Source organism: Onychostruthus taczanowskii, unplaced genomic scaffold, assembly GCF_017590055.1.
Source record: "Onychostruthus taczanowskii isolate IOZ18803 unplaced genomic scaffold, ASM1759005v1 scaffold79, whole genome shotgun sequence".
Taxonomy (NCBI): Eukaryota; Metazoa; Chordata; class Aves; order Passeriformes; family Passeridae; genus Onychostruthus; species Onychostruthus taczanowskii.
This window is the reverse complement of record NW_024505782.1, coordinates 3,014,921-3,037,278: the sequence shown is the minus strand read 5'-3', so window position 1 is coordinate 3,037,278 and position 22,358 is coordinate 3,014,921. Positions and strand designations below refer to the sequence as shown.

Genomic DNA, 22,358 nt, shown 5'->3' with positions numbered 1-22,358 from the left:
AACAGAGCACCAATGCAGTTACATTTAGGTCACTTATCTTTGTTGCCCATTTTGCCACCAGCAGGAGCATTTAAAAACTCCTCTTAAAACTCAGCAGAGATATGGAGCTGCTGGAAGAGGAGAACATCCTGCACTCTGGCTGTTTGCAGGTTTGCCATGTTTTAGGGAAGCCAAGCAATCTTACTGAGATCCACGGAGTCTTTATTTGTTGCTGTCTGGGTTTTTGGCAGACATGAGGAATTCACAGAAATACTCCTGCATCTTGAAAGCTTCGGCTCTGTAGTGGTGCCCATCCATCTGCTCCTAATCTTGTGTTACTGCAGGTTATTTTCTCATGTAATACATCTTGGTGGTCCCAGGGGCCCCAGGGATTGTCTCTGCTCTTGGCCTGTCTGCTCCCAGCCCAACTCCAGTGCTGATAAACTCTTCCCAGTGATGGTCCAGATGCTCAAACCCCTCGTTATGAACAGGCCAAACTCCAGCACACCCCAGAGCTGTAGGGTCTGGCTGCAGGTGGGGGCTCATGATGGGGATGTTTAGGGGTGAAAAGGGTGGCACAAGGTCAGATATGCTATTTAGAGAATCACAAAAGGGTTTGGGCTAGAAGGGAGCCTAAACACCCCCTTTTTCCATGGCCTCCCATGGGCAGGGACACCTTCCCGCACCCCAGGCTGCTCCAAGCTCCATCCAGCCTGGCCTTGGGCACTGCCAGGGATCCAGGGGCAGCCACAGCTGCTCTGGGCACCCTGTGACACACCACCCTCACAGCCAGGAATTCCTTCCCAATATCTGATCTAAATTCTAAATATTCTTGAATCCAGTTTTCTGAGGCTCAGTTTCAAGCCCATCTTTGCTTAAAACAGTAGGACAAAGTGAGGTGTGCAGTGAAGGGGTACCACTCTGGAATCAAATTAAAACAGTGGGACAAAGTGTGCAGGGAATGGGTACCACTCTGGAATCAAGACACCTCCAGTGACCTTGGGCAAGGCAGGGAGCTTCCCACCAAGCCCTGCTCCCTGGAGCAAACACTGGCTCTGGGAGGAGGTGACCCCTGGGGAGTTTGGATGTGTCTGGTGCTCAGCTGTGCCCTGTGAGGCCCTGACTTGAGAGGGAGAAGATGCTCTGGCAGTAGGGAAATGGAGGGGGAATGTGGGGATTCGAGGTGTGGGGGACAACATGGATGTCCCTGTGGGGTCCTGGTGGGGTTTGCACTCCTTGTTTCACTCCATCAGGTTTTCCCCTCTCTTTTTTTCTCCTTCAGGCCAGGAAAAGAGGCAGGCACTTCAGTTAGGCAAAAATTAATTGTCTTAGGCTTGAGAAGGGTTTTGCAGAGGAGACCTTGGAGTAATCCTGTTTTTTCTGAGACTGGCTCAGTTGGTCAGAGCACGGTGCTGGTAATGGCAACGTTGTGGCTTCCTCCCTGTGTGTGCCACTCACTGAAGAACTGGACTTCATGGTCCCTGCAGGTCCCTTCCAGGTCAGAATATTCTGTGATTTTGTGACAAACATCTTGAGTATCATTTTCAAAGACTACTTTTAACAGGCAGCAGTGGTTGGCGAGCCCTTGTTGCTGCAGCACTGGGTGGAATGTATGTGATTAAACTGGGGGGTCCCCCAGGCCCAGCTGGGGTAGGACACAAAGAGGTGGGAAATTCACCTTGGGCAGGGACGGGGAGCAGGGGAGCGGGCAGCTGTGGAGGCAGATCAGGAGACAGGCTCCATCCATCACCCATGGAGCTCTGAGCCCTCTCCACCATTCCCAAAAGCTTTCACCCCTGTGAGGAGTGACAGGGAGAGGGACCAAGCCTCACGGGAGGAGCAGCAGGATGTGACCAGGGCCAGAGCACTGAGCCATCCCACAGAGCCCTCCTGAGCTGCGTTTCCACCACCAGGGATTCTGCTCCCACCCTACCCCCCCACATATTCCTTCCTTTCCATCCTGAACTAAAGGATGGTCCCTCCCAGAGCAGGAGAAGCGACAGCGCGTACCCACAAAGAGATGGGGAAATGTCAAGCTTTAAACATTTATTACTCAGATGATGCATTTTATAGCATACAGTGGGTCTGGATGTTCTATAAACAAAGACTGAATTGCCACAAAGAGTTATGAGCTCCCTTGTTTTAACAGTCTCTGAAATGCTGAAAACGATGAGTTTGTGACTTCTCTAAGTATGAATATCTAGTCTTTACTCTCCCCAAAACCTTTTTCCATTTTTTTTTTATTTTTTCAATTTTTAAAAGCGCTTAGTTTAACAAATATGATTAAATTAAAAATGTTGCTTTTTCAAATGCAAATAAATACATTAAAAAAAATTGCTAGCGTTAACTCTGTGTTCTGCAGGACACCACAGCTCCCTTGGCTATTGACAGTGGACTTAGCAACCCTTAGTATAATTTCTTCTGAAAAAATACTGAAAATATCACCAGGACTGCTTAATAGCTATCACCAAGAAGAGCAAAATTAGTGTAAAGCCATAAAATACCCAGCAGGGAAATAAAAAAAAAAAATCATATTTAAGATTTTGAGAGATTTCCAAGTGAGTGTGTTATAAAAATAAGCATGAAAATAAATCATAAGTTATTCTGACAAGTTTTCTTTCAAAGCCATCAATCATGCCAAGAATAGATACTCATTAATCTCCTTCAGGGGAATAGGGGAACCAAGCAAATCACTTACTTTTCCTTTTTTTTCCTCCCCATTTTTGTTTCACCTCCATATACACGAGACTTCTCCGAACAGCAGTAGAATCCCTCATGGGAAACCAAGCAAGTCACTTTCTGTGTAGCAAAACTCGTCAGTTTGGAAAGATTTTTACCAGGAACGAGGTGAATAATAATCTGGGGAGCCTGGCAGGGTGCCAGGAAAGCTGCTCTGGATCCCAGGGAGACGGGCACAGAGGTGATGCTGCAGCCACTTGCCTCCGCACCACCCCGAGGTTTGGCCCCACACACATTTGGCCCGTGGGGTTTGCTTTCCCCCTTTGCTGATGTAGTTGTATGGGGACAATGCAGTAAAACCCCACACAAATGCTTTTATTCAGCAGCAAGGATGGAATCTGGCTGATTTAGGGAGATGCAACTGGTGGCTTTGCACCCAAAAATACGTGTTGGAGAATTGCGCTCTTTGGCGACCGTTTGTAAAGTAAGCCAAAAGATTAAAAAAAAAAAAAAAAAAAAAAAAAAAAGAGAAAGAAGAAAACACTCCAGGATCCCCAGGTGCTCTCATCCCCAAAAATTCCCCAGCGCTGTTCCCCATCCTGCCCATCAAATGTCCTCGTGGTACCTCTTTTCCCTCTTTTCCTGGTGAATGGTGTCATGTGTCTGCCGGCTTCCTGCTGATGGACTGCAGAAAGATACCACTGGCAGCATGTAATTTCTGGGGAGAAACCCCTGTTTTTGGTCAACATTTTGATTCTCAGACATCAACAGAGTGACTGATGTATCAAAGCAGTTAATGGCTGGATGAATGTATGCTAACAGCAGAGATAAATGGCAAGACATTAAAAAACGACAGATTTCACATGAAAGTTCTTCATTCCAGTGTTGGATGGGAAAGTCATGGGTCAAGCTTGGTCAGTGGGGGATTGCAGGATTGCCCCACAATGAGAAAATTGAATAAGCTTTCATAGCAGGTAGGGGTAGGGAAAATGCTTTAGGAGAAATACTGCCCTGTGGCTTACACTTTGAATGCCTCCTGATGCACTGATGGGTGAAAATTCAAGTTATTAGAAAAAAATCCCCAATTATCTGTGTTTTTATTTTCTTTTTTCTTCTTTCACTACATCCCAAGAAAAAATTCTGTGGGAAGTGAGAAGTTGCAGGGGCCAGAGTGGCAGTCTGGATCACTGCTGGCAGGATCCCTGGCACCCCAACCCATCAGGTTGCTGTCCCTGCTATAGGACTTTGCTGTTCTTAAAAAGAAAAAAAGAAAAGAAAAAAAACCAAAACAAGACAAAACTGTTTTTCAGGCCTTCTCCCAGAAGACTGACACTCTGGCTGAGTGCACTGTGATGGGTGTAATATCCCCTTCTCCTCCACTCCTTGAGAATTCAGGGAGCAGGAAAAACAAAAGAGCAATGGGCACAGCCCTGAGCCTTGTAATACTGATGGGCTTTGCCGTCCTAATGAAGTTCATCTGCTCATTAATACTACCAAACCACATTGCTACTCATGAAGCTGACCCAACGCAAGGCGCCGTCACTGCGCGAAGCTCCTGGGCTCGAATAAGTGAAGCAAAAATTAGTTTTTCCAGACAATTCTAGTGAACTCAGCAATCATTTTGCTGCTTTCTAGGTAGACAGGAAAACTGAAGCTCCTGTTTCCAGCTCCTCTTGTTCCAAGCGCAGAATGAAAACTGGATCAGCAGACAACCAGACGAAAATCCAGGTAATATTGAACTGCAGCATCAAACTCTCACCCCCCTGCAATCCATTTTCTGCTGAAAATTTCTGCCCTTTAAGTTTTGCAGCAAGAGGTTCCTCCCCATCACAGACAGACCAACACATTCATAAGGCACCCAAGAACATACTGCACATCCAAGGAGGTCGGGGTGAAATCTCTCTTCTCTACAAGCCACCAGAAATCCAACGTTTTGCTTGGAAAAACGGGTATGAGCTGCTGAGCTCAGGTCCAGCCTGCCTGGTCCAGGCTCCGTGTGCACCATCCTTGTGGCATAAATTCTCTTATCATACAAGGAATAAATTGAACAGTGAGAAGAAACCGTCATGGGCTGATGCCATCATGCCTTCCTTGGCTCCTGCAGGCAGGATGGGGCAGCCTGCACCCTCGCTAGGTTTCACTAGAAAAATCACCTGGAGGGATTTCCTTAAGTGTTGCCAGATCAGCAAACAGGAGCCCACCATGTCTTCTTCATGATTCAGGTATTGCCCCAGACCATCCTCTCACCCTCTGTGTGGCACCTCCCCACTGTCCCCCACAGCTGTTCTCTCCCTCGGGATGCTCCAGCATGGAGCCATGAGGGGATCCTGGAGCCCCCTGGGGATCCCCGAGCACACCCTGACTCTCTGAAGATGTCCCCCCATCCCTCAATGGCACTGTGCCACTTACAACGAGCACAGGACAGAGCTGTTCCTGCACACTGCACACACCTAGGAACGCTGGATAGCATACTCAGCTAGTTAGAAGCCAGGCTCAAACTTCTATTTTTGGCTTTTTCTATTTTTCCCTCTTCTTTTTTTTCCTTTTTTTTTTCGCTATATGCTGCTTGTCTTCTCTTTACCAGTCTCCAAAAAAACATCAAACCTTCATTTCTCCCTTGCCCTGTACATTATTAGGCCCAACTATAACAGGCCTGGATTTAAATGTATAATTACAACCATGACAGTAATAACAATAAAGCACTCCTTCAATGGAAAAAAAAAAATTATTACGAAGAAAAGTTAAATGATTATAGTGGCTGAGGAATAACGGCGACTTGAACAGCAAGAGCCACAGAATCCCCTGTTTTTAGAGCCCCCAGCTCAAAGGACACATTTCTCAATCCACCAAGGAGGTTACTGGCAAGATGACAGTGGCTATGTAACTTCTGCAGTGGCTTTAGGACTCCTTTAAAACACTCCTTCTGCTTCAGCATCTTCACATAAACCGTTGCCCAGCTCGAGGGAAGGCGCTGCTCTCCCCGTCCCCGAGCTGCTCACAACTGTCCGTCCAACAATACAATAAGAGAAGAAGAAATCACGAACGCTCGAGGAAAGTATACCCAGTGCAAGTAAGAAAGTCGTCCCGCTCTCCAATCTGCCTCTGAAGGGGTGGCGGGTAGGTGGGGGAACACACAGAAAGTCGAAAACAAGAGAAGGAGGGGGGGGACCTAACGCAAGCCCCGCTTGACAAAAGCCATCAATTATGAGCGTCTGGTGTAGTGTGTGCCTGGCTTTGTCCTCCCGAGACATCTGCTGCGTGCTGTCTCCTGCCAGTTGGCCAGGGCAAGGCAGGAGGACGGCGTGAAAACAATACTAGCCCCCACTTAGATTATTTTTTTTTTCCCCTCCTTTTCCAAATTCTCTGTCTTCTTTCGAAAGCCAAACAATAACCCGGCGGGATGCGCTGCTGCTGCTTGAGCAATGAGTTCAGAAAAAGAAACCCCTAAAACAAAACCACGGCAGGGAGGAGGGGTGGCACTTGGCGACGCGGCTGAAAAAGAAACATGCTGCTCCCTCCCCACCCCACGAACGTATTCTCGAGCATGCTGGGGTTTGGTCTGCTGGGGGATTTAAATCAGAAAAGCTCTTGCCGGGTCCCTTCAAGGCGCGTGTCTTCTTCTCGTCCCTTACCACCCCACCTTGCCCTGCCCCTCAAGCCGTCAGTTTTTGGATGGTCTTGTTGTAGTACTGCGTGATGGTGGGCGTCAGGGGGTTCCAGTTGTTGGCGTGCAGCTCGATGACCTCCAGCAGCAGGGACCTGGTCAGCATGGACTCGGAGGGACACAGCATCTTGTCGCGTGCTATCGCCAGCAGCTCTGTCATCATCTCGGGCAGCTGCTCCTCCAGCAGCCGGCCGGTGCTCTGCAGCTGTCGGGAGAAGAAGGGGTCAGCCATGGATTACTGATCCTTGTGGGTCCCTTCAAGCTTGAGACAGGCTAGGATTCTATCAGTCTAAGATGTTAAAACACCCCTCCGGCTTTTTACAGACACCTCCCGTCCCTTCGATTCCGCCCTGCCTGGTGCAGGCAAGGTTAAAGGCGTCACAGCTTTTGAAAACCAAAACCACCCAGCAGCAGGCTCCAAGAGCTGAACACGAAGGGTGAGGTTTTCAAAAGCATCCGAGCCAGGCTGCTGGAGGAGTGAATGGTTCAGCTCCCACTGACTTCAAAGGCAGCAGAGACGGATTGCTTTTGAAAAAAAAGAAAAAAAAAAAATCCCACCTAAAAATCATGCTATTGTCAAAACAAAGTGCAGGCTGTGATGTGGTATTCCTGCCTTCTACCTGGCCCTTCATTTACTCGCTGATTCAGAGCTCCCAGTGACTCCCAGTCATTAGGTGGAATAAGCAGAACGCGCCTGTGTGCATAACAAATCCTGCCCTGCCGAGATCTGCACTTATACCTGTCGTGCTGCTTTGCTAAAGGCAGCCAAGGGCTTTTTTCTAAAACAATTACTCCTTGGAGAGCCTCCACTGAGTAGCACAAGCCCTAGGTGGTTCCACAGAGAAGGTCCAAGTTTGGGGTGGACAGCAAAGAGTACGTGGGAGGCTCCCTAAAGCAGAGCTCCCCAAAGTCGTCACCTCAAAAATCAAATCCGCCTCCTCATCTGCTTTGCAATTTTAACTATTCAGGCAGCAACTTCAACTGCTCTCTGCAAGAAGAGAATCTATCCACATGGGCCCATCACTTCCCAAAAAAAAGTAACCAGTAGAACTCTGCTAGAATTCACAGAATTGTAGAATCAGTTAGGTTGGAAGAGACCCCCAAGGTCATTGAGTCCAACTTGTGACTGATCACCACCTTGTCAGCCAGACCAGAGCACTGAGTGTCATGTCCAGGTGTTTCCTTCTCTGCAAAACTGCTGCTGAGCACAGCGAGTCATGGAGCAGCTTTTGCTCCAATAAAGCTTTTTCTGTGATTAAAAACTTAATGGAGGGTGAGATCTGATGGAACCAGGATGATATAATATTGTGACGGGACCCCAGGTACCAAAATTCCTGCATCCATTCACACGCATCAGGAGCCCAGTGACAGAGTCTCAAGAGCTCTTATCTCACTGTGGTCTTCTACCTAAACTGTTCTTGTGAGACCCCACCTGGGATCCTGAATCCAGCTCTGGGGTCCTCTGAACAAGAAGGACATTGACCTGCTGGAGTGAGGCCAAAGGAGGCCATGAAGCTGCTTCAAAGTTTGGAGCCCCTCTGCTCTGGAGCCAGCCTGGCCCAGCTGGGGCTGTTCCCCTGCACAAGAGAAGGCTCCAGGGACACCTCAGAGCCCCTGCCAGGGCCTCCAGGGGCTCCAGGAGAGCGGCACAGGGACTGGGGACAAGGCCTGCAGGGACAGCACACAGGCAATGGCTGCCACTGCCACAGGGCAGGCACAGATTTTGGGATCTTGGGCAGGAATTGCTGGCTGGCAGGGTGGGCAGGCCCTGGCCCAGGGTGCCCAGAGCAGCTGTGGCTGCCCCTGGATCCCTGGCAGTGCCCAAAGCCAGGTTGGATGGGGCTTGGAGCAACCTAGTGGAAAAGTGTTCATGATCATTGCAGACAGGTGTTGGACTAAATGACCTCCAAAGGTTCCTTCCAATCCAAACCATTTGATCATTCCAAAATACACAGAGGCCACACAGCTGTTGGGTCAGGAAGCTTCCAACAGCTGCTTGACACATGCATGGTCAAGGATGCAAGGGGTAAAGCAATGAGATCAGGGCAGGTGTAGAGGTGCTTCCCTACCTCCATGGAGCAGCAAAGCACAGCATCTTCCTTCACATCCTGAGATTGCAACAACTGCAAAAGAGAGAAGAGACAAACAGTGAGCAATGCATGACCTTCTTCCTCCTCCTCCTCCCTTACAACTTTCCTTCTATGTCTTTGTCCAGCTTGGCTTTTGACACTTCCAGGAGGAAAGGACACAAAATCAGAAGAAGGGGAGAAAACAGATTGTCCACACAAAAATTTAAAGTAAGCAGTGACAAAACATGGGGTAAAATTTAGATTAACAACTTTCATAATAGATTTTGTTTAGGTTGCATTGCTTTTTTTATCCCATGTCAGGCAGTGAGAAAACACTGACAGGGAATAAATGCAGCCATCAGTCAACAACACTGGAGTACCACAGACCTAGGAGTGACAGTTTGGAAAGGAAGGGCTCTGCCACCCACCCCTGAACCTCTCCATCCCCACGGGGACACTTCTGACAGCCACAAAACTGCCTGAGCTACATCCAATTCACTGCAATTAATGTGGCTCCTTCTAGGCTGGTTACACAGTGCTGCAAGGGCAAGGGGTGCCAATGAAACTACAGAGTGCCATGTGCACCAACTCCAACCCTGCTCTCCACGAACTCTGTGTTACAAACACAAGCTTGCAAGGAGGAGCAGCTTTCAGGAAAGACCCAAAATGTTGTTGGGCATGGCACAGGATGGTGCAGGAAGATGCTCATCTCTCTTGGTTCAGACTCAGGGGGTGCAATGCGGGTCAACAGCTCCACCTGACAATGACAAAGTGTAGGAGCTCAGCATGTCTCACCCCACAAACACTGAAACCATGAGCAAGGACCCTCAAAATGGGACCAAAAATATGGATTTTTCTTTGTTCTCATCTTTATGACAATTACAGGCACTGGCAATGCTCAAAGCTATAGCCACTTCCATCCCATCACTTTGGAATGAACAAGCCCTGATGGCCCTGAGATAATCCCTGTGTGCAGTAACCACTGAGCAAAAGGAGAGAAGATGGGAAAACTGGCTTCACTATCATCTGACATTCATTAGAGAGAAGCAGAGTTTTTAAAAGCAGTTGAACTGATTAAAACTGCCCATATAAAAATCACTCAGTGTAACTAAATGTTACTCCAAAGTCATATCCATTAGTTAAAACCAGAATTGTGACTCTAAGCCTTACCACCTCTCTGCCCCATTCTTATTTTTCTTTGTTTCCTTTCCTCTACAAATAAATGTCTGTTTACCAGTTCCACACTGGTTGGAAAACAGACAGGGGAAAGAAGAGATAACACAAGGAACTACCACTGTTCTCAGAGCTTTGTCTTCTGTTTTTGGCAGAAGGCAGATTGTTTGCTTTGAAGATGGTGTTCACAGCATCTCACTGAGCACTCTGTCCCTCTCGTTAGCCAAAGCTTCAGCCAGTGTTTTTCAAATAATCCAACACGTTTTTTTTCTACCCACCCCCCCCGCCCCCCAGTTTATCTTTCTGCTAAGTTGTTTGGAAAATGTTAGTTAAGCCCAAGCCGTGTGCTCTAAGTACTCATGAACAGTTCAGATTCTTCACAAGAAAACATGAGATTATTTTAAACCCAACACCAACAACGAAAAAAAATATCAGTTAGGGAAAAATATAAACAGGCAGTAGTCCAGATATTCCCTCCTGGGGTATTTAGCTCATGAGCATGGCATGAAGCAGGGCTGCAAATAAAGCAACAGACAATACCTTTTAACAACACCTTTCTTATTTTTGGTATTCTTTAGCAAAGAACATAACACAAAAATGAAAGCATGAAAGTAGAGTAAGGATTGACTCCAGCCCTTCCTCTGCCATGGTCTCCTCAGTGATCTTGCTCCCTGCCCAGGATATGTGGTCAGAGAAAGGCTGCAACCTCACTAGCCCCAGCTTCCCACACACAGGGTTGGGACACGCTTCCCTACCTCAAAAGGTGTTTGTGAGGATGAACATGTCCCTGTCAAGTGCTCAGATACTTTGCTAATGAGGAACAGTCTCACCTACTTATGATGAAACAGAGAACACATCCTACCCCCAGCCCTGGGCAGGCACCCTCCAACTTCACTGCCCTCGTGGACACCTGATCTTCATCTGATGTGACTTGGCTGAACAAGGAGAATGTGTGTGCTCCAGTGTGTCCATCAGGGTGCCACGTGCCCCACCTTGTCCATGGAGACACCGTGTGCTCCACCTTGTCCATGGAGACAGCGTGTGCTCCACCTTGTCCATCCAGGTCCCATGCACTGCACCTCATCCACCCAGGATCCACCAGCTCCATTGCTCCAGAGGCAATGTGTGCTCCAACATCCCTCCGAGGCACCATGTGCCACACTTGTCAACCCAAGTACCACATGCTCCACTGCTCCAGCAGGCTACCAAGAGATACCAGTTTGAGGCACTACAGGTGCCTCTGCCTGAGACATGCAGGCTGGGGAGGTCCACAGCCTGCCCACCAAGCCCAGGCATGAGGGGACAGCCCAGCAGTGAGATCTGCTGGTGACCTGGACAACCAGAGTCCAAATCCATGGCCACAGATGGCTGCCAGCCACTTGCATCAGTGCAACAGACTGAAGCCTGGAGGATCAGAACGATGCCACCGTTTCTCTGTGTGCTGCTGACCATGTTTGTTGCATGCTGGGGTGTAGGCACTATCTGCTTCTGACCCCTGCATGACAGAGCAGGAGGAGATCGGGGAGCCTGGCGTGGGCACTGAACCTTGCTGACTGCAAGGACTGTGCTGCCTGTGGTCCCACCATGGATGTCCCCACCCACCAATGACAGCTTGCATGTATTTCTCAAAGGGTATTTAATCCCCACTGATTGTGCACCAGGCACTCAAAGCTCTGGGGTGGTTCCTTCAGCCAGAGCACAGTGTTCCCCAAAGCTCTGTGACCCTGAGTCAGACCTGACCAGGGCTAAAAAAAAAAATTAAAAAAAAAAAATTTGCGAGCTCCACAGAAATCACAGCCCTAAAGTTCCGGCACTCGTGTGACCACCCAGCCAACTGCATTCACTGTTTGCAATGTAATTCATATTTACTTAAAATATTTTAAGGTAAACACTCTATACCCATTCAATTAGCACTCCCACATTGGAATTATTATTTATTTAACTATTTATAGCCGCTCCTCCCTGCTGTGTGCCTCTGCCCAAATCCCACTGTGGGCACCATCCCATCCCTCTCCACCAGGTTCCCACAGGGTTCAAACCAGCTGGTGGACGTGGACGAGGGATCTGAAAGAGGAGGATGAAGCAGACAAGAGGGCAGGTGAGCTGGGACTCACGCGCTCCTCAGTTTAACCTGTAATCATCCCCTGGAGGCTGGGGCTGTCTGCGAGAAAAACTTCCCTTTGCTCTCCAGCCGGTTTCCCCTGTATCGGGCGAAGCTGGGCAATGAAAGCAGCAGTTCCTGCTGGAGAGCAGACAAAGAGTCTGCCTGATTTCCTAAGAGAGGAGGCTGCATGCCAGAATCTGCCCGGCCAGTCATATAATACCCAGCCTCAGTTGCGAAAGGCTTCTCACTTTTGTTTCTGGTGCTGGACTCGCTGCCTCGCAGACTGGTGTGAGATACCAGGCGCCTTCTCATTCAAATTTCTGTGTCACAGAGATGAGCACTGGGGCAAGGTCCTCTGCAGAGCCAGTGTGCCCAGGTGGGCTCCAGGTGCTAGGTATTTGCATAAAGAACCCAAACTAAGTTTTAGGATCTGCTCCTGGAAGTGGTGTGTGCTGTGGTGAGTTGCAGTGCCTTGCAAGGTGGCTCTTGAGCGCAACTGGTATCCATGGCGTGCTACTGGAACCCATCTCCCCCAGCCTCCACGGCCAGAGCCTTCTCTTCACATTTCTGCAGAGATAAGCATCATAAGCCACATGAGGTGGACATGCAGCCATGGCTGAAGGACCAAAGGAGCCCTAAAACTGCAGCTATGCCTCCTCACAGACAGAGCCAGCTTGGTCCTCCTGAACAGCAATAGACGCATGTGTATCGAGTGCAGGCCACCAGGAGCAAACCAAAAAGTGAACACAATGGGACTCACCCCAAATATTTGGGTTTATTATCTGCTTTCTGAGATCACCTGGCCTGCTGAGAAGCTGAAGTGCTTACTTGGTATTCTCAGGGGTGCCCACACCACGAGGAGAACAGAAGAACCCGTCCCACCACCCCTTATCACTAAACCACGCAGGTTTAATTGTGTTCTGCAGCAGCTCTCCCCAGGAGATGGGGTGGGAGCAGCCCAACACACACATTACCCTTTCGAGATGCAATGATACTTCTCCTGCAAGGCACAGTGCTAATTACTGCGTACGGGATTGCTTGCAAAATGACACATAAGCAATGCTGGCCACTAACTACCCCTTAGCATGCAGCGTTTTATGACGCTTTGGTGATGACTCCAGCGTGAAAGCACAAGAAACCTGGAAAACATCCACCCAGAGCCACGGAGAGGCTGGGATGAGACCCAGGGAAAGCCGGGCTGACCGCAGCCCACGCGCCGCTCGCCCTGGCTCCCCGACGGCATCTCGGGTTCGTGCGTCCAGTGGCAACACGCACGGACACCCAGGCAGCCTCGGGGCTGAGGCTGCCCACAGGTATGCTTTTCATCTGCACCTGGGTCATGAGGAGGTGCCTCGCAGTATTTCCCCCTCCCAGGGACTGTGGAGCATGACCTCAGGGGAACCAGCGTGCTGCAAACGCATGGCCCAGGTGCAGCAATCGGCTCGCTGGTGTGGAGCAAGGCCACGGGGGAAAAGGGAGACACATTTCCGTGAGGAAGTGGAAGATCAGTTGTTTGTGCCACTTGGAGCTTAAGCAGAGTGGACATATTGTACTGGAAGTGTGGAAGAGATGGTGCTTCGCAGTCCTGCTTTTAACCAGAAAGTGCCTTGGGAAGGGCCATGATGGACTCGGTCCTCTGACAGATGGATCTGTTCCAGCTCTGTGGTTGGGATCATCACAGACACCCCCTTAAGAAGGGAGCTTATAAGAAAGATAGGGACTAAGGTTTCAGTAGGGACTGTAGGAACAGGATAAGGGGTGATAGTTTTCATCTAAGAAAGGGAGATTCAGACTAAACAGATGGAAGAACTTGTTTACAATGAGGGTGGTGAGACCTGAAATGCGTTTCCCAGAGAAGCTGCGGCTGCCCTTGAATCCCTGGAAGTGTCCCAGGGCAGGTTGGACTTGGAGCTTGGAGCCCACTATCCCAGGGCCTGGAGCAACCTGGGACAGTGGAAGGTGTCCCTGCCCATGGCAGGGGGTGGAATGGGTTGAGCTTTAAAGGTTTCTTCCATGCCAAAGCACTCTGTGGTTCTGTGATCATCCCCTATATCTGACGGTGCAGTTTAGGTGTAACACAGCTCTGCAGGCTGTCTTAGTGCTCTAATGGACCACAGCTGGGGAACTCCTGCTCCCAAAACCTCCTGGAATCCCCACAGTCTGCTAGGTGGGTCCTCCTGGGAGCACAGGCCAATTCTGCTTCATGGGCTCTCTGCAGACAGACAATCAATAGCAATTTTCTGCCTTTCCAGCAGCCCCTTATTGACCTACTGTCACAAGTCTTTAAGGAAGACGCCTGAGATAAGATCCATAGGACTGCATGGCTCTGCATGGGGAGAGTCACACACTTTTCTGAGACACAGGCAATGGCACAGCTCCACTTCTCCTCTTGTCACAGGGCACAGGGTGGTGAAAACTGCCAGGACTTGGAAAAACGCAAAGTACAAATGAGGTTGTGGGGATGAGTGATTGCAAAATACTCCACCATAGGGCCAGTTTCAGGATTTCTACAATTTGCTACCATCAGATGTATCAGTTCCTTGACCCAGGACATCAGAAGGTCGGCTGACCTCATCCTGTGCCCACCAACAAGCTGTGCCAGAACCATCCCCTCTTAAGGGGTACTGAGTGCCCCTCTGGAAGTGAGGGAAGTCACATGAGACTGACTTTCTCTGGGAAGAAACAAGAGAGCCCATGGAAACAGACTTCTAGAAGCTCACAGTGAAATCTTTTCTGCTTACCCTTTCGATGCTGAGGTTGTCCAAACACAAAGTTTTGGGGAAAACCTTTCCCTTTTGGGGAAACCCCTTCCCAGGAGCTGCCTGTGCTGATCTCTGCACAAGGCACAGGCTCTGCCATGCTCCAAAATGTGATTTGTTGGAATTTAAAAACACAGCTGAGCTGTAAGAGGCGGTCTGTGTCCAGCTGCTTCCACCAGCAATGGTGCTTCTCTCCTCATTCCCTTCTGCTCACACCTCTCAGGGGATCTGGGAAGTCTTCAAGGCTATAGAAGATGCACAAGGTGCCACCAGATCCTGTGTCCCATGGAGGGAACCCTCCTCCCAGTTGCCTGACTGGGATATTGTGGTCTCAGCCCGGATGAGAATGTCTGACAGCAGCTCCTGCTGCTCCATTAGGAAGAGTTCACCAGCACAGGCCACTGCTGATCCCACAAGCAGCTGCCCAGACGAAGTGGCACAGGGGGCAAGGAGCTCTGTGCTGAACTGCTTGTCCCAGCATGGCTGCATCAGAGCCATGTCCATAGCAGACACCTTCTCTAACATACTTTGGACAACCTAAGTGAGTTTTGGTGGCACCAACTCCTTTTACATTGATGTGCTACCCTCAGCTCAGGAGGAGATTTCTGTTCTCCTATTACACAACCAGGACTCCCTGGGAGGATGGTAAGAAGAGATTAGTTTGTTTATTGCATTGAGTAAACCAAAATGTTGGTTATCCTCCTTGTCAGGCTCCTGAGGAACTCAGAGATACTTAACAGCAAATTGAATTAAGGCCAGAGGAACAAAATCCTGTACCCAGTCGTGGGAAACTCCTCCTACTCCTTTCCACTGTAGGCAAGGGAAACCATGAAACACGACACTCTCTCTCCCCGGATCTGGAACAGGCAGAAGAAATTCCTGAGAAGATGGAAACCATTAAGAGGCAATTACTGGAGACAATGATGAAGAAAATTTGGTCACTCATCAACCCAGACGCTGCAATCCAACAGTAGCCTGGTGGTTACACATTCCCTGGCTGGAGGTGGACCTCCAGGACCCGAAGGTGAGCAGGACAGACGGACCAGAGCCACCCGGTCTGGGTGCACAGGGAGTTCAAGCCACCCAGACGACTGGCTTCATCCTGCCCGTCCGAAGACATAATAACCCTGGGAGAGGAGGATGTGATCTCATCCCAAGGGTCCCGGGGAAACACAAAACATGGAAAGAAACAGCGGCGAGACCATGGTGCTTGATTGCAGCGGGCTCCACCCTGGCTGGCCGGAGGCTCTGCGCTTTCCTGGCTCTGCAGAGGCAGCGAGCACGCAGCGGCAGACGCAAATAGTTGTGTTTACATCCCATTGAAAGAGTTTTTGGGAACTAACAATGCCTGGTACGGAGGGCGAGGGAGAAAAACAAAGCCACGCGAGGAGGAGGGACCATCCTGTGAGATGGTATCTGACTTCACTTCTTTATCTGCACAAATTGCTTCCTCTGACTTCTCCACGGGTCCCAGAGAAACAAGGGTGGCATTTTCCCTCCTCTATTTAAGATACAACAGCACGGTTTTAGTGCTGGGACTAAATGAGTCCAGAGGCTTTCCAAGAATATGTTCCTGCACATACAATACTCAACAGGGCAGATGGGCTCACAGGCACTGGGCACCCTCCCTGCCCTGGCCTGTGCTCATCTGTTCCCAAATAACACCTGATCTCCTCCACCTTAACTAAGCCCTTTGATCAAAATGACCAGGATTAAATGAAATCTGCTGTTTCCCAAACAAGCTGCATTCATAGGAGTGTTTTTGCCAGCACAGCTATGGGGGTCTGAGGGCGCAGGAGCTTTTTGCATGGTTAATTATTTTTTAATGTATGGCAGGCACAGAGGTTACAGGGACATCCACCCTTGCCCCGCATGGTCCTACAGACAGGCATCCACCCTTCCTCTTTGCAGACTCTGCTCCTGCACTCTGCCTCCTGTCATGGCTCTGAAAGTCCATATCCCCTTTACATCAACATGCCCCACTTGCTCCAAATCCCATACCTTTCTCCCAGACCGTCCATGCCTTCAACCTACATCTCCAGGACTCCCAAGACAATTCCCCACTTGTTCTCCTCATTTCTCCTTCCTCCTGGTGTCTCTGAGCCCCAGTCCTCCTTTTTCACTCCTTCTCTGAAATCCCTTTCATCCCAGGCCCATATTCCTTATTCCTCCTCCATCCTTTCCCCACACAAAACACTTCCCAGTTTGTCCCAATCCCACTGGACTGAAGACCAAATCTTTGATTTTTTGCAGAACCACACAGAGGGAACCAGAAGGGGACTTCTGTGAGAATGAAAGTCCCGTTCTTAGAAAAGACATATGTTCTCTGTTCAGATCTGGCCTCCTGGAGCTTCCTGAGTGGAAGTGTGGTGTGGGGTCAAGAACTAAGCCCCTAGGTGCCTTTGCTCATTTGATAAAGCAAAAATTCTGTTTCGCTCTCTGACTCTGAGAGTAATATTAAAAATCCTAGCATCTCATTATACTGTCAAAGACCCTTTTTTCAACTCAAAAGGCTGATGCTTTTTAAAAAGTGAGAGTGATTAACAAAACACAACCCACGTTAAAAGATACAATTTTCTTTTCCAAAGAGCACCACCCTCCTCGCTCATCCGACTGCAGCCGGGAAGGTTTTCCTTTTTCTTCCTCTGAAGGAGACAGTGAAAAGGCAGTGCCCTCTTGAAGTTCAGACGTTAATTACTGTGTTAGAATATTTTGCTAAATTACGCAGCATGGCCCCAGGAGATAACAGGCACTAAGAGAAGGGAGGGGAGTGGATACCCGTCTACACGCTGCACCGCAGACTCAGACGTAGGGGGAAGGCAATTAGACAGGGAGTATTTATCCTCCCTGCACCACCACCCCGAGGCTTTCAGTCAGCAGCGTGTACCAAGGCAGGGAAGCGATGGGAGCGTGCCAAGATTTTAAACGATGCTGAAATGGGACTGTCTCTGCCAACCAGACTGGAGGTAGGAGACAACTCCTGCAGAGAAGCAACTGTCCTGCCTGCTGCCAGCCTGCTGGGTCTGATCCCTGCTGATTCACAGCGCCTGGGAGCTGCCCTTGCTCCCCAGGGTTGGTATTAAGACCCTAAAATCATCTGTCTTGGGTCAGGCCAAAGACTGCATCCCTCTAAAGGGTATACACAGCCTCAGAAGCAATAAGCCCCTCAAGCTGGAGGGATCTCTGTGAATTGATCCTGCACAAAGTTTTGCAGTTTAATTAGCCTTTCTGTGACGAGCTGCTTCCTGGGGTTTGCTCTGAACCTGCCCCAGCAGCCCTGTCCAAGGCTCTGAGTAGGATGGTGCCAAGGCAGCTCCCTGTCACCCCTGATATCCAGTCCCTTTGTATGTATTCAAGCCAGATGGGCAAAAAAATGGGTTGGATGGTAGGGCTCAGAGGGTTGTAGCCATTGGGTTCCAATCCAACTCTGCCCGAATGATAAGAACTACCAAGTTGTTATCCCAGGACCTGCCCTATTTAACATCTTTATCCGTGACTTGGAGGAGGTAAAGAGTGCAACCTCATGAAGTTTGAAAGCAAGTCTGGGATGTACTGAAATGTATTCAAGGAGCTGCCAATGAGAGGGACCTCAGCGGGGTGAAGCAAAATGTCAAGAGGAAACTTAAAACTTTCAACAAAAGATCAGCCCTGTGCAGGAGAGGAGCAGCAGAGTGACATGGGTAAGGGGTGGGATAGGGTTACTGTGGGGAGGGAGAAGGGGCAGAGCCCTCCCTGTGCTGCCTGCCCATGTGGGACACCAGCTGGTGGGGTGCCTCGAGAGACCACAGTGGCATTATTGCCACATGGCATCACCTTGAGCCTGAGTCCCTCCAGCCAGTTTTTCCACCTCCCTGCTCTGCTGCCATAGGCAACTGCTCAGGTTACCTGGCTGCTAAATGGCATTGTAAGAACAAACAAATGCAACCAAAGCAGCACTTGGCACCAACCTGCTCCTGGCAGGGGGCTGGCAGGAAGGTGACAGCTCCCAGCCCCAGGGGCACCTCCTGGGTTGGTGTCCCAACAACATCCACTGAGGATGAGACAGACAGCAGAGGAGGCAAACCTCCCAAGAACACTCATCAACAGCCACACTGGCTGTGATCCCTCCTTCCCTGCAGACCTCAGATGTCACCTAAAACTGGGCTGGGCCCCTCAGGATCTAGTCCTAATGCTCCCCCTTCCCAGCAGCACCAGGGGATGAAACTGGAAGGGCACCAAGCTGGGGTGGCCCACAGCCACCCCTCTGACTCACACACAGACAAGGGAGCACAGAGCTGGATGAGGGACAGCCAGCTCCAACTGTGCTTAGGGAAGAGCTAGGGAAGGCAAAAGTGGTGACAATCAGTGAACAATAGATGGCAAATAATATTATTTATTATGTCCACATCTTCAGTAGCCACAGGGCACTTTTGCACTGCGCACAGGCTCTGATGGTTTAACTGACATTTGCTGCTTCCTTGCCTTTACCGCCCATTTTCTCCATTTTCCTGAGTCTGCTGAAGGCCACAGAAAATAAGAAATACGGTCAGGCTGCAAGAACCAAAGTCCCTTGGTTCTTCTCTTGGTTTTAGTTGGTTTTGGGGACATACAACATGAAGCATTGTTGGAGCATGGCTCAGTGTGGTCCTTGGTGTTTGGACATGGGGCAGAGGCTTTGGAGCAGGAAAGACGTCAGCAAGTTCATTTCTCACCATCTTGGATGGAGATGTTCAGGGACAAATTTAGAGTGCTTTTGTGAAATAAACTGAGGCCATAGCCAAGAGGGCTTATAGGGCTGGAAGCAGAGAGTGGGACATCACTCTTGCTTAAGACCATCACGCACAGGAGACAGAACAACTTCCTAATAGCGCTAAAAGTGCTTTCACCACATAAAAGGCTCATGGAAGAATGTGGTCCTGCAAGATGCCACCACTGCCCCCAAATGAGAACAGCCAGGTCTGGAACCAGGCAAGGGTCAAACCCACAATGCCCTGGCTGCAGCATAACCATCCCTGGGGAAAGCCTTTATCCCAGGAACAATGCCCTCTTCCAGCTCGCCCTCGATTCCCCGAAGCTCTGAGGGAAGAATAGCAGGAAAGCGCTTTTATTTCTATTTAACATCTCTGCTTTGTTATTCTTTTCCCAGGCTTCCCAGATCGGAGGGCTGCAATAGTCCTCTCATTCTCATCTGCAAAGGGCTCTCCCTCCTTTCCCCAGTTGTCTCCAGGTCTGATCTTTGGGCCAACCTTGGGTATCCATTGCCCTTTTCCAACCTAAAATAAGCACTGTTCCACTGCATGTATTTTAGTCCAAACTACCATGCAAATGCACTGTGCTCCATTAAACCATTGTAATGAGACCTGGACTCATCTTTCACTTCCCTTGGCAAACCCTCTCTTTGCCTAAAATCCCAATGCTGACCTCACCAGACCTCGCTGTGAGGACACACTCTCAGCCTGCACAAACCTCACCCCAAACCCCTCAAAACAGTTATGTAAATTAAACTTTTTCATTTGGCAGGGATTCTGCTCCTGGGAGATGCCATTACAGATGTGCTGGCAGTCCCTTTCTTCTCCCCCCATTACAAACTCAAGTAATGGAGGAGGATGCAGCAGAACCACCTGGGATGGGAATTTGACTGGACTGTGCTTGAGCCAAGGGGCACAGCTACTCCTTTGGTTCCCAAAAAGCTGCCTGGGTGAGGTGGCAACTCTGACCCAAATTTCCTTTGCCATGGTTAAACACCACTGCCTTGTGTGACACAGGGCCTGCCTGCTTCCCTGAGGACAGCAAAGGGCGCCGGGTCAATCAGCCAGCAAACCCCAGCACTTATCACTCCAGCCTCACCTGAAATGAACTTGTCTTTTTTTTTTTTTTTTTTTTCCAGCCCACAGGACCAACCCATCCACACTGATCGATAAATAGCACTGGCATTGTCACTCAATGCCCCAGCCATGTCCCCAGCTCCTCCCCACCCAGCACTGATGTCCTCATGGCCACCCTCACCCGCTCCCACCCAGCTAATGATGGTGTGAATAAGCTTTTATTTGGGGGAAAGGAGCTGGAGAGAGGAAGCATTGCAGGGGGAAGGGAAAAGACACTCCTGCCTCAGACATCAGGCAATTTTCCCCTTCCTCTTGCTCACTGCCTAGCTGACCTTTGGCTGAGTCTGCCAGAGCTATAAAGGAAAAGGGAAAAAGGAGAAAAAAAAAGAGAAACTAAAAAGCAAGCGAGCTGAAAGGACAGGCAGAGGGAGAGATGTTATCTTGCCTCTGCTAATGATTTATGGTCTAAGGATGGGTGGATGGAGGCAGAAGGAGCTGTGCAGGACTGTGGGCAACACAGAGGGAGCTTGCTGGGGAATACTCAGTGTGAAAGGAATTAGGGGTGAGGGGCTGAGACTCTGCTTGGGGATGTATGTTCTGATCAGCAGAAGGGGAATAAACCGTGGTAAGTGCTACGACACCTTGTGAATCTGTCCTGAGGCATGTGGGAGTCCCAAACTTTAAAGGCCATGGTGACAGCCCCTTCTCTGCTGGGACACCAGCCCATGTGGCTCATGAGGAAGACCAAGGGATAAGCACTCTGCACAGTTAGGGATTTCCACACTCCCACAGAGCACCCAGCAGGGCCAGCCTGTGCAGATGTCCCTGTCCTCTCCAGGGTGCAGCTGGAAAAGCACACTCTCACCTCCTCAGCTGTGTCTGCAGCCCACCTTTGGCCCTGGCAATCATCTGCCAACCAGAACCTGGCACTGCTGATAAATCAGTGACCCTTTCCCCTGGGCTGGCCCTGTGCAGCAGGATTAGCTGGCAATGACAAAAAAATGCAGCAGAATGAAAACTCATTCCAGAGCCATGGAAGAGGGGTGAATCAAGGTCAAAGCACTGCAGAGAGAGTACTCACAGAGCAAGCATTTTGAGGCAGGGGAGCCAGAAGAGTCAGGCTCACCCATGTCAGCTAAGCTAAGAGTCCTCTTAGAATCAGAGAGTAGCTTGGGTTGGAAATGGCATAAAGATCATCTCGCTATTAAAGATCATCTAGTAAAGTCATCTGTGACAAACAACACCACAGGGACAGACCTGTCCTGCTAAGGAACAGAGATGTATTTTTAAGAGCAAATTTACGCATGACATCTTGATATAATTAGTGAATCTTTTTATGGAGCTGCCCTGTAGCAAAAAATATCCTTGATATATGAAATTCACGTCCTTCCGCACACCTCTAGCTCACCACCGTGTCCCCACAGAGCAGAAGGGTGACAGGAGGGACAGTGACAGCACGGTGAGGGCAGACAGGAGTGGGCAGGGAAAAACTCTGGCAGAATCAGGGCTGTGCTGTGTCACGATTACGATGGGAAGCGGATGGGCACGGGGGCTTTGCCAGACGTCAAGATCTTCCCCAGAAGGTGACACATACCTCCGTGGGCAGAGATTTTGGGGAAGTTCGGTTATTCTTAGCGTCCCTCTCCCGTCTCCTCCTCTGGATATGTCTGCCTTATCATGAGGCCTGCACTGCTCACTGCTCCAGTCACCATCTGTGAGCTCTGCCCACAGTACTACCACCCAGACAAAATGTTTATGGCGCGGGTGCATTCAGAGGAAACTTCCCATGCATGTAAAAAAAGTCATCACCAAGCACTTTCTTTATCCTTCCCTTGCCTGAGGTCTAAACTTATTTTACAGTGAGTTATTTATGGCCTGACAGAAGCACCACTGACAATTTGAGATTCACAGCTCCAACCCTGGGCAACAAGGCGGGTTTTTCTGAGTAAGTCTTCTACAGACACCAGCAGGAGACAAAGCCATCTTTAAAACGGGATGGAGGGAAGCCCTCTCCTTCTCTATGGAACATTAACACTTGATTTGTCTTTTCTGTATGTACTCACTGAGGTTTCTGCCGGTACTCTGAGCCATGGGGAGCTGAACAATGAGCTCACCAGGAAATCAGGT

The 22,358-nt window shown here is 49.6% G+C and overlaps 1 protein-coding gene across 1 annotated transcript in view; it reads right to left on the bottom strand.

Moving 5' to 3' along the window:
• Positions 1 to 2,010: 2,010 nt before the first annotated feature.
• The window catches only part of CTIF (cap binding complex dependent translation initiation factor), a 147,916-nt gene continuing 127,568 nt past the window's right edge, over positions 2,011 to 22,358 (bottom strand). Inside the window, exons 12-13 of the mRNA XM_041423585.1 lie at positions 8,392 to 8,445; positions 2,011 to 6,527 (exon numbers count right to left, since the gene is read on the bottom strand). Of these exons, the coding sequence (XP_041279519.1) occupies positions 6,312 to 6,527; positions 8,392 to 8,445 (270 nt within the window). The 3' untranslated portion in view covers positions 2,011 to 6,311. The remainder of the gene's footprint in view (positions 6,528 to 8,391; positions 8,446 to 22,358) is intronic.